Source organism: Gadus macrocephalus, chromosome 11 (assembly GCF_031168955.1).
Source record: "Gadus macrocephalus chromosome 11, ASM3116895v1".
In the NCBI taxonomy this organism is placed as follows: Eukaryota; Metazoa; Chordata; class Actinopteri; order Gadiformes; family Gadidae; genus Gadus; species Gadus macrocephalus.
Genome location: NC_082392.1, coordinates 6,383,688 through 6,395,875, shown reverse-complemented (window position 1 = coordinate 6,395,875; position 12,188 = coordinate 6,383,688). Strand labels below are relative to the sequence as shown.

Here is a 12,188-nt window from a genome sequence, read left to right as displayed (position 1 = left end):
ACGGGAAGAACCCTGTATGTACTTGATTAAAACAATTTAATCAAGTACATACATCAAAATAATAGTACAGCACTGTAACTTACAGTTGTTGCTTTTTTTTGTTTTTGTTTTTCAAGATTGTGTCTCTGGTGCTGCTGACAAGAAAGGTGTGAAACCCGAACAGGAAGTTAACATACCTCCTGTGTGTGAAAATCTTTTGTTGTAAGCCCAGCATTAGTTACAACCAGACTCGGACAATAATAACAAAATATCCTGACAAAAAATTGAAATAGAAACGTATTACACTATCTATGGTTATATTTAGGGCAATATATACATTGCCCTAAATATATGCCCTAAATATATAAAGAGACATTTATGAATTACCAATTGTCATTTTATCACATAGTATGTTTCTTCACATAAACCTTTAAACATACACATATTGCATTCCTCTCACCACACGAAATAGTCATCACCTCAGTAAACAATGAATGAATTGAAAGATTACAATAATTTCAATGGCAAATATTGCAAATTAGACGAATTATTTCTTATAGGTTAACTTGTATTTTGTGCTAAAATTCAAAGTATCTCATCTCTATTTACAATACAGCTTGATTCTGCATCTCTATTTACAGCTCACAACTAGCAGTCTCAGCCCTTCAACTCTGGGCTAATATGTTGTCACAAATGTGCAGTTAATTAGGTCACATCACATTCAATCTAAAGGTTTTCTACTTTGTTTAGGACATGTCTCAAAATGTAGCCTAGCTAGCCCCAGGCTAACGTTACTTAGCATATATGCCTGCCTCCACTCGCTCGTCTCCCGGCGCAGCAGCACCTGCTGGGTTGTTGACCCCGGCAGGCCGGCACCAAATAGGTCTGTCAATTTTGAACATTTAGTGGAGGTAGATTTGTGTCTTTATTATGCAATCAAACAGAATAGGTTTGAGAGCATAACTTTCCACACTGCAATCAAAAAAAATATTTGAGAGCAAAACTATCGACACTGCAATCAAAAAATGTTTTATTGCAAGTAAAATAAATGTGATAAAAAAAATATTAACGGTAATCCAAAAGTTTTGTTTGCAAATCCAAAAGCTTTGTTTGCGAATCCAAAAGTTTTGTTTGCGAATCCAAAAGTTTTGCGTGCAAATCCAAAAGTTTTGCTTCCGAATCCAAAAGCTTTGCTTGCTGTTGAGCTGAATGTCGTGGGCGGGACCTACACCGAAAGATGTAAGACACGTCTCTATTGGCCAGTCTCGATCGGAGCGACAGCTTGGCAACATCCACAGTTAGTAACGAGAGAGGGAGCTCCCGATTCCCGCTCTGTCTCATCATGGACTTCAAAACTCCCTCTCTCGTTACTAACTGTGGATGTTGCCAAGCTGTCACTCCGATCAAGACCAATAGGCCAATAGAGACGTGTCTTACATCTTTCGGCGTAGGTCCCGCCCACGAGATTCAGCTCAACAGCAAGCAAAGCTTTTGGATTCGCAAGCAAAACTTTAGGATTCGCAAACAAAACTTTTGGATTCGCAAACAAAACTTTTGGATTCGCAAACAAAACTTTCGGATTTGCAAACAAAACTTTTGGATTTGCAAACAAAACTTTTGGATTCCCATTAATAATTTTTTTATCACATTAATTTATCTTGCAATAAAACATTATTTGATTGCAGTGTCGATAGTTTTGCTCTCAAATCTATTTTTTGATTGCAGTGTGGAAAGTTTTGCTCTCAAACCTATTTTTTGATTGCAGTGTGGAAAGTTTTGCTCTCAAACCTATTATTTTTGATTGCATAATAAAGACACAAATCTACCTCCACAGATGTTGCCAAGCTGTCACTCCGATCGAGACTGGCCAATAGAGACGTGTCTTACATCTTTCGGCGTAGGTCCCGCCCACGAGAACAGCAAGCAAAGCTTTTGGATTCGCAAGCAAAACTTTTGGATTCGCAAGCAAAACTTTTGGATTCTCATTAATACATTTTTTATCACATATATTTTACTTGCAATAAAACTTTTTTTGATTGCAATGTCCATAGTTTTGCTCTGAAATCTATTTTTTGATTGCAGTGTGGAAAGTTTTGCTCTCAAACCTATTTTGTTTGATTGCATAATAAAGACACAAATCTACCTCCATAGTTAAACAAATTATTAATGGGAATCCAAAAGTTTTGTTTGCAAATCCCAAAGTTTTTTTTGCAAATCAGAAAGTTTTATTTGCTAATCCAAAAGTTTTGTTTGCGAATCCAAAAAATGTGCTTGCAAATACAAAAGCTACGCCGATCGGAGTGACTGCTTGGCAACATGCCAACATCCACAGTTAGTAACGAGAGAGGGGGTTTTGAAGTCCATGATGAGACAGAGCGGGACTCGGGAGCTGAGAGGACAGAAAATCGATGCGCAGGTATGTCTTCCTTCATAGTAATAGGAAGAATGTTATGTTTGAACTGGTGCATGTAGATTGCTTTTGTTTCGATATGCTCAAACTTTTGGATTCGCAAACAAAACTTTTGGATTCCCATTAATAATTTTTTTTATCACATTTATTCTACTTGCAATAAAAAGCAACAAGCAGGAAGAAGCGGGAAGAACCCGGTGAAGCGATTTGATTGGCTGACAGATGCCTCTGCAAAGACTACTCCCCCATCAGTCAGCCACGCCTTCCCACGTCCGTTGACTGACGGTGCAGTGGGCATGTAGCCAGCGTAACGTTGCCGTAACGCGTCCGGTGGAATCAAGCCTTGATGCTGAGGACACGGTTCCTCTAATGCCATATGGCCAAAAGTTAAACAGAGAACACTAAGAAGTGATCTAACTTTCTTCTCTTGATCTGAACGTTAGAGTTCGGATTCCTCATTCTGAATTGTTAGTTCAGGAAGTGAAACCCTCAGATGGGGATTTTTGGGGAACTAATTTTAGCCAAATGTGTTGTTCCGAGAACAGGAGGAGCAGTTACTGCAATTCATTGTTTCCTTATTGTGGACCTACTCATATCATTGTGAAGATGATCATCGTCCATATGGTGGAGGATAATCATAATAAGTCCGCGATACGGCCACTTCTGTTGTTCTTACTTGTCACAAACAACCAGGGAGTATTGGTGAAGACGTGTTTGGTAGGCCTATTTAGTATTTATTTGACCCTGATTCGGGTATCTTAACAGACGTAAGACTCTTTGTCTGTGAAGGACAAGCTGTGCTCAGTTGGACGTTCTCCTCAAACCATAATACAATTTGATACTTGCGGAAGAAGAGCTTTTCATTTGTTTCTTACACAAAAGCACATCATGTATTTCTAAATAATTATACAGAGTTTTGTCAAAGTAAAAAGATGTTTTTGTATCATTATTATTATCATGTAGATGTAACATTGTGAATTTCTCAAAAATGTACAATTATTTTATCTTCAGACAATATGTTACAAAAATAATACAAATGAAACTATACATATTTATTCCCATTTTATTAGTGATATGTACATAAGTCACTCATACTGTTATACAACTGTATAACCCTAACAGGAGATTTTATTTTGTTAATATGATAAGAATAGAAAAACCACATAAGGCACTATTTTTAAAAAATTAAAATTAAAAAAAGGATTTGGACTTGATACTAAAACATTGCTACACACGATTTTCATCGTAGAGGCGGCCCAGGACAGACTGCAGTCTTGATGCTAGTTTCACATGTTGGCATAGACTGCATCATCGTTCTTATAAAGGTTCTGTAAAGGACAAGGCTTAAGGTCAAATAACAGCTCATTAAATATAATAACATGATAAAACTGTACATACCTCTTTGTTCCAACGGGTTGACATATTTATGTGAGCATCAGCAAATGTTGTATTATTTTCGATTTGTTTCCTCTTCCTGAAAAAAATGCACTTATTAAGCAATGATTACAAAAAATAAGACGTGTTCAATAGTGCTAATAATTACTACTTCTATCAATACACAAAGGCACAAAACAATAACATAATTTTCCATACTGTTTTATTTAATTGCGAATGAATGAATGTGTCAACTTACCATTTAATTCCTAAAGGCACCATGACTAGAAGCAGCAGCACACCCGTAGCTATGCCAGTTATGGTTAGCACTATACCTGTAAAGTATGGATACAAGCACGCACACACAGACACACACGCGCACACACACACACACGCACACACACACACACACACACACACACACACACACACACACACACACACACACACACACACACACACACACACACACACACACACACACACACACACACACACACACACACACACACAAAGACACACACACAATGTAGAGAGGTTAACTCCATGATGTTGAGGTATTAACTCCATAATGTAAAGATGTTAACTCCATCATGTAGAGATGTTAAATCTGTAATGTAGAGATGTTAACTCCATCATGTAGAGATGTTAAATCTGTAATGTAGAGATGTTAACTCCATCATGTAGAGATGTTAAATCTGTAATGTAGAGATGTTAACTCCATAATGTAGAGATGTTAAATCTGTATTGTAGGGATGTTAAATCCGTAATGTAGAGATGTTAAATCTGTATTGTAGGGATGTTAAATCCATAATGTAGAGAGGCTAACGCCATAATGTAGAGGTGTTAACGCCATAATGTAGAGGTGTTCCCTCGTACCATTGGGGGGCACCTGCAGTGTGTGTGTGGCGTTCCCCAGGCTGTTGAAGGCGTGGCAGTAGATGGGGTCCGAGGACCACAGGGCCGCCTCGTCGCCGGCCAGCGTCGCCACGGTGATGGAGCCCTGCGTCTCCGAGCCGGTGCTCAGCGGCACGCCGACGGGCCGGGACAGTTGCACCGCGGCCGGGGGGTTGGCCTCCACCACACACTCACAGCTCACCCTCAGGGCGGAGGTGGAGCAGGCGGAGGCCGGGGTCACCTCCGGGGGGTCTGGGGACGCCCACACCGCGGTTAACAGCTGAGATCTGTCAACGTTCTCCTCCTCATCTCCAGATATTAAGGGGGAGGGAGGGGATAGACAGTACAGAGACGGGTCATTAAGGGGGAGGGAGGGGTTAGACAGTACAGAGACAGGTCATTAAGGGGGAGGTAGGGGTTAGACAGTACAGAGACAGGTCATTAAGGGGGAGGGAGGGGTTAGACAGTACAGAGACAGGTCATTAAGGGGGAGGTAGGGGTTAGACAGTACAGAGACAGGTAATTAACGTGGGGGTAGGGGTTAGACAGTACAGAGACCTGTAATTAAAGAGCAGGTAGGGGTTAGACAGTGAATACAGAGATTGGTCATTAAGGAGCAGGCAGGGGATAGACAGTACAGAGACCGGTAATTAAGGTGGAGGTAGGGGCTGGACAGTACAGAGACCGGTAATTAAGGTGGAGGTAGGGTTTAGACACTACAGAGACCGGCAATTCTCTCCCCACAGTACAGAGACGGGTCATCAAGGAGCAGGTAGGGACCTTTGGACCCTAACCCAGAGAGGCCTATCCCCTGCACGGTACATCATTCGTCCCCCCTCCCCTCCGCCCCTCTGCTTACAGGTGACGTTGAGCTGGAACAGGCCGGACTGGACGCTGCCCAGGGTGTGGCGGACGCTGCAGTAGAGGCGCCCCGAGTGGCGGGAGACGTTGGGCCACAGGTAGTGCGGCCCGACGTGCAGCAGCTCCTCCCCCTCGCTGGTCCACCAGTAGCGGCTCGGCGGGGGGTAGCCGTCGCTAAGGCAACGCAGCATCGTGGCCCCGCCCTCCGGCACCGCCCAGGGCTGCTGCTGCACCGTCACGTTCAGAGGGGTGTCTGCGGGGGGGTGGGGGTGTGGGGGGGGGGGGGCAGAGAGCGTTACGCTAAGGGGGGCGGGTGGAGGCCGCTACTGCACCCGCAGGACGTGTGTTGTGCACCACCTGGCCTGGTGGGCCTCCGACAACAGCGGTCCTTAGACGTTGATGTCTCAGAGGGGAACAAGGCTTTTGTCCTTTCTCGTTTTTTTCACATTCATGCTAAAGGTGGAAACATACATACATGTTTCCACCACTTTCACATCACGTTTTCTAATATGCTATCTGCTATAATCTGATATAATTTTCAGAAGTGAAACTTGGTCAAGGTGAAAAAGGTTTAGCTTTACCCTTTACTTTACTTGAGTTTACTTGAGTTGAGTTTAGTTTGATTAACTGGAGAGTGTTGTAGTGTATTGTGGTGGAGTTGAGTTGAGTTGAGCAGAGTTGATTAGAATTAAGTTGAGTGTAGTGTAGTGTAGTATAGTGAAGTGTAGTTGAGTTGGGTTGACTTGAGTTGAGGGTAATTGAGTTGACTTTAAGTGTAGTGTAGTGAAGTGGATTTGAGTTGAGTGCAGTTTAGTTTACCATAGTGCAGTTTAGTTTAGTCTAGTTTAGTTTAAGGGAAATGAATATGACCTTCAAGTTAAGGGTTAGGTACAATATAAAGATACAATATACAATATAACTGTTATGATGTGGTGGTCACTTTCTCTTATTCATATATCTGTAAATAACTATTATATATATATATATTAGATTTTGAATGAAATGTGATAGTCACTTCCTCTGACTTAAATCTTAGGACAGATCTTTTCAACTACATTCAATGTATGATATTTCCCCCCCAACTTGGTGTTAAAGTATGAGGTCATAAGATTTACTTTGTGAATCTACAGAGACAAATTGGCATTACATCTGGAGTATTACCTCAGAACAGTAAAACTACTAAAGTACTCAACAAATATACTGAGAAATGTGACCAGAGCAGGCTTTTGTTGCTCAGATAAATACATGATGAATATAAGATGCGCATTCCTGTCACTGGCTGATGCTGACTCACACACACACACACACACACACACACACACACACACACACACACACACACACACACACACACACACACACACACACACACACACACACACACACACACACACACACACACAGACTCACACACAAACAGGCACAAACACACACACTCGCTAACGCATAGCCACACACAAGCAAGCACACATAAACACGTGCATATGCATACTCACACTCACGTGCACGTGCACACACTCGCTCGCACATACCTGAGCACGCACGTTCACACTCACGTACACACGCAAAAGCATCCACATACACTCACACACAAGCAAGCACACGCACACACAAGCATTTACACATACCCGTGCACACTCACACTAACACCCACACTCACACTCGCACCCTCACTCTCACACACACACACACACACACACACACACACACACAGACACACACACACACACACACACACACCCTCACACACACACACACACACCCTCACACACACACTCCCACCGTATTGGAGGAGGAACCCAGCAGTGACTCACGTTTCACCAGGAGTACCGTGGAGCTGTTGGACCTCTGCCCTCCCCTGAACTTCACTCGGCACGTTAAAGACTTGTTGTGGAGGTCTCGGTCCAGGCGGAAACTCAGCCCGGATCTGCTCTGCCATTGGCCGTCCTTCTGTGGGAGGAGCTCGGAGCTGAGGAGTGCGGAGTGAGTCCAGGTGAAGGTGGGCGGAGCCGTAGGACAGGTGTGAGTGACGGAGCAGGAGGCCATCACACTCTCGCCCTCTTTGAGGTCCTGGTCGACTTCAAAGGTGATGGGTTCAGGGGCGCCTGTATTCATGGCAATGAAACACTTTTGATTGGTTCTCCCAGTGATTAGTGGTTCTAGTGATTAGTTATTAGTTAGAAGTGGTTCTCAGTGATTAGTGGTACTCTCAGGTAATAGCGTTGGTTCTCTCAGTGATTACTGGTTTTAGTGATTAGTTATTTGTTAATATTGGTGGATCAGTGGTTAGTGATAAATGTTGGATCTCTCAGTGATTAGTGGTTCCCTCTGTGGCTAGTGAATCGTTTTGGTTCTCTCAGTGATCAGTGGTTCTCAGTGATCAGTGGTTCTCTCAGGGTTTCTCTCAGTGGTGAGTCATATCAAACCTCAACATCTCATACTTACTTTTCACCATAACAGAGACAGTTTTTTCCATGTAAGAATAATTATTAAAATCTGAGATTTCAATCCTGAAATAGTAAGATCCTTTGTCGCTTTCTTTGACGGGATCAATCATCACGGTACAGTTCTTCCCAGTGATGTCTCCCAGGTAGGACACACGACCCCGGTACGACTCCACCATCATACTGCTGACAGGATGGTAGATGATGTGGTCGTTCTGGTCGAACCAAACCCTGACGAATTCAGTGCTCGGCTTCTGGACAGTGTGGGGGTAGTCGAAGGAACAGGGAATAACAACACAGGATCCAATCAAAGCGCTGATGGAACTGGGAATGTCGGCGGTCCAGGATGAGCTATGGCCTCCAGTAGCTGAAATAAAGAGGAATGTCGAGATAGGAATAGACACCCGGATCAAGGGGAAACATAAAAAGTTAAAAGTTGGATGACATTTATAATTTACATTTAGCAGACGCTTTTATCCAAAGTGACTTCAAATAAGTAAATATGTCAGAAGAAAGAGAAACAACAATATATTGCTGTCATATTGAGTAAGGATGTTCCTAGAACCAAGTGCCAAGCACTAACATTTGTTAGGTTAACCGCCTCTCCTTATACAACAAAGATAGCCAGGATAAGATGCTACACAACTCAGTACTATTTTATTTATTATTTATTTATTATAGTATTTTTTTTGGGGTGGCAGGACGTACAACATACAATAAGTGCCTAAATGAGTAATATTAGTTATATTTACCACTAATATTTATATGAATAATATTAACCCACACAATGGGTGTAGGTAGGGCCTACCTCTAATATGCATATGAATAATATTAACACACACTCTGAGTGACGGTATGCACATGAATAATACATTTACATACAAACTGTGTTTCGATTGGCCTACCTCTAATATAATATTTACAGGCAAATTAGTGTAGGAAGGCCTACCTCTGTATAAAATAATATTATCATCCAAAATGGAGCTTTACTCTACCTCTCAGACAGAGGCCGATGATGCCTAGCAGCGCTATAGGGTGCATGGTGTTCGTGTCCATGTGAAGCGGAGAAGTGACCGAGAACCAAGAACACAAGAGCCTCGCTAAGGGGAAGTCCTGCTTCCGTTCCTGTTCTGACACTCTTTTCCATTCTATATGCATCTGTCCCAGAGTATTTTTTAAAGGCTTCTGTTTACTCATATTCAAAATGAGCAACTTCTGGGAAAAAAATATATAATTCTGATATGATATGTGTTATGTTATTTTACTTTCTCATGAAGATAATGACACCGAAAGCAAGGGGACCGTCATCACAGTGGGGTGCAAAGCGAACGACAGCGAGCATGACCACGTTTCCCGCGGCTCTTGAACATATTCAGCGCTGACGCACCTTTCACCTGCAACTCACAATGCAGTCCTGCAAACAGTCCCCAAATTAGTAGTATGATCATTTGAAGTATCCTAACACGTTCAAAGCCGTAGGTAAAAGGATACCTTGTGAAATTATTTTTTCGTTTGGCAAGTAGCCGCTCATTATCGAAAATAAGGCCCTTCAGGTCGAAGCAAGACGCCTCCGTTTCTCGTTGGTGTCCGGTTTGCCCTGTCTGGGGTTTATTTTCCCGATAATGACCGGCGTTCTAGATTATCCCTTACTTAACGCCAATATTACTCTGTATGTGGAAGGGGAAATAGCTTTATTTGTTACAATATTATGCTGCTGTATTTTCAGCGACCCCCACATATATTTGAGTTTGCTGCTTTCATGGGAGCCAGAACTCTATATGGGAGCTCAACGCGTCTCCCTGCAGTACCCCCTCTCTATAGGGGGTGGCGCGGGTGTCCTATTCAATTGCAGCTCTGATTTTCAAAACTAGTAATAGTAATGTTAATTTCAGAGAGATAATTCAAGTTATGTTGCGCCAGCCAACGTTACTTTTGTTCCTTGAATCTCCGCTGTGGCTCTCCATTCTGTTTAATCTCATACAACTGAAGGAAGTATAAGTAAATATATCAAATAATAAACTCTGGTATTTCACCATCGTTAACTCCCAACCAGTTATATAACCAGTTTCAGGATTCATTCTGTTCGACTTAAACTGTGGGTGTACTGGCAGGTTCCAACAGAAACATAATCAAATGTAGACAATTATACCTTTTGTTGGGTATATTTGGGCCAACATTGACCAGAATACACTTATATAAAGAGAAAACATTGCCTGGATGGATTGAAAATGTAATGCACGCATTAAACAACCCTAGGAAGGTCGTTTAATGCAAGCAAGTGTATAGGTGGTGTTTGGGGTAAAACCTGCTGACCTCTGAACCAATCGACAGGCTGCCCCCCACTGTGGGACTCACAGCGGATCATTCATCATAACTGCTTCTCCTGGGTCTTCTGAGGGCCCTATAGGCCCTCAGAAGGGTCCTAAATGACAAATGAACTAATGTACTAATGAATGAATTAAGGTTCATCGTTCATTGAATGGGGAGGATAGATCAAGAGCTGAGTACCCTAATGGTTTCCCAGGAGGGAGGGAGGGCTTTCGTTTCCCCAGAGAAGGAACGGAGATGTCCTGGGATCTTCTGGAGGAAGTACAGATCAACGGGAGACCTGATGTCATCAGTGTCAGTCCTTTGTCCTTAAAACACACAGGGGTCAGGCTCAGCGGGTTGACTTGTAACCGGAAGGTCGCTAGTTCGATCCCCTGCTCCTCCTATAGCTGCGTGTCGAGGTGTCCCTGAGCAAGGCACCTCACCCTGACTGCTCCCGACGAGCTGGCTGCCGCCGTGTGTGTCTGACGCCGCCGTCGGCCGTCGTGGGGGAATGGCCGTATGAAACGTTGCAAGGCGCTTTGGATAAAGCGCCTGGTAAATGTCCTGAGTGTAAATTTCAGTCAACACAATTTTAAGACAAACCTATTCCTTAATGTTTAATTTTCCCACAGAGGCAGTGAATGTCTAAAATATCATTTTTGACGTGCCTCTTGCAGTGCCTCTTTGTAATCATAAATGATTACAAAATGTATAAGAAAATTCTTTATTTCACTTTTTACATAGATTTAACTTTTTACATACATTTCATGCAGCATCCTAATACATTAAGGGTTATAAAGGCTTCGAGCCTTCTTGGGTAACGTTCCCTTCGTATTTGCCCCATGAATCTTCCTTCCCCAAAGGCAGGGGAAACCAGCTCAGATTTCAGTGACTTCCATGCCTCCACGAGCCGCGCCCAGCACCGAGAGAGTCTGCTGATGAGCACAGTGGAGAGCGGCTCACCAGGAGAGCGGCTCATCACAAGCTCTGATCCGCCTGCACGAAGGCCTGGTTCACCAGCGCCCCCTTGGTGTGCCGCGGGCCACCGGGCTCCGGCGCCTGCAGCTGTTCGTAGCGTACGCTGCGCACCAGGTGGATCTTCCCCACAGAGAGCCTCAGCTTGCCCCTCGGCCTCCAGAGATCCTCTTCTTGCTGGGACAGGAAGTCCTCCAGCTTCACGGTGTCTTCTCCCTGGCCGAGCGAGGTCGCCATTCGGGACTTCGGAGAGAGGAGGAGGCTAGACGTGGAGCTGCCCATGACTGGAAACATGAACACAAATATATTCAGTTATATACATGGATAAAGATATGTATCTATACCTGTTGAATAGGACCTGGAGTGGAAGTCAAGATAGACAGCAAGATAGAGTGAAGCTAACTTGGTTTGTTTATAAAGGAGGACAGGGAGAAGGGAAGAAAGACGCACAGTTTAAAAACTGGGGTATTATTCAAAATTTAGCATACCAGGAAGTTCCTCAATCTTTAATGAATGGATCGTATTAAGGTATATATATTGAGGTATATTAAGGTCTATATCTCCCGATACAGACCCTACCACAGGATGGTGAATACTATTTTTTTGTATATACTTCCTTCAGTTGTATGACATGAAACAGATTTGCTACAAATTTGTAACAAGACTTGTAAAAGATAAATCAAGGCATATACTGCAGGAAAGGCACAGTTTCCTCAAGACGAGGTTGGGGTCAGGAGACTTACCAGAGAGGTCGCTGTTGCTCCTGGCTCACAGCGGTCTGAATGAGAGACGATCGAAGCGCCTTCGGTTTTAAGGCAACACAAGGTGTTTGATCTTTGAGGTCTTTGTTTCCTCAGTAATCACGAACAAAATACATCTCATTGATTAGATTAGAGTGAGGAGCAGGAAGCTTTGCTGATTAATGTGTGTGTGTGTGT

At 43.2% G+C, this 12,188-nt stretch overlaps 1 protein-coding gene across 1 annotated transcript; it reads right to left on the bottom strand.

Moving 5' to 3' along the window:
• Positions 1-3,436: 3,436 nt before the first annotated feature.
• LOC132467148 (sialic acid-binding Ig-like lectin 14) lies at positions 3,437-9,110 on the bottom strand. The gene is made up of 8 exons (XM_060064269.1): positions 8,961-9,110; positions 7,967-8,332; positions 7,336-7,626; positions 5,520-5,774; positions 4,643-4,912; positions 4,023-4,098; positions 3,788-3,863; positions 3,437-3,717 (listed from the first exon to the last, which is right to left on the bottom strand). Exons 1-8 carry the CDS (start codon positions 9,019-9,021, stop codon positions 3,676-3,678), a joined length of 1,437 nt encoding a protein of 478 aa, XP_059920252.1. The 5' UTR covers positions 9,022-9,110; the 3' UTR covers positions 3,437-3,675.
• Positions 9,111-12,188: the final 3,078 nt, after the last annotated feature.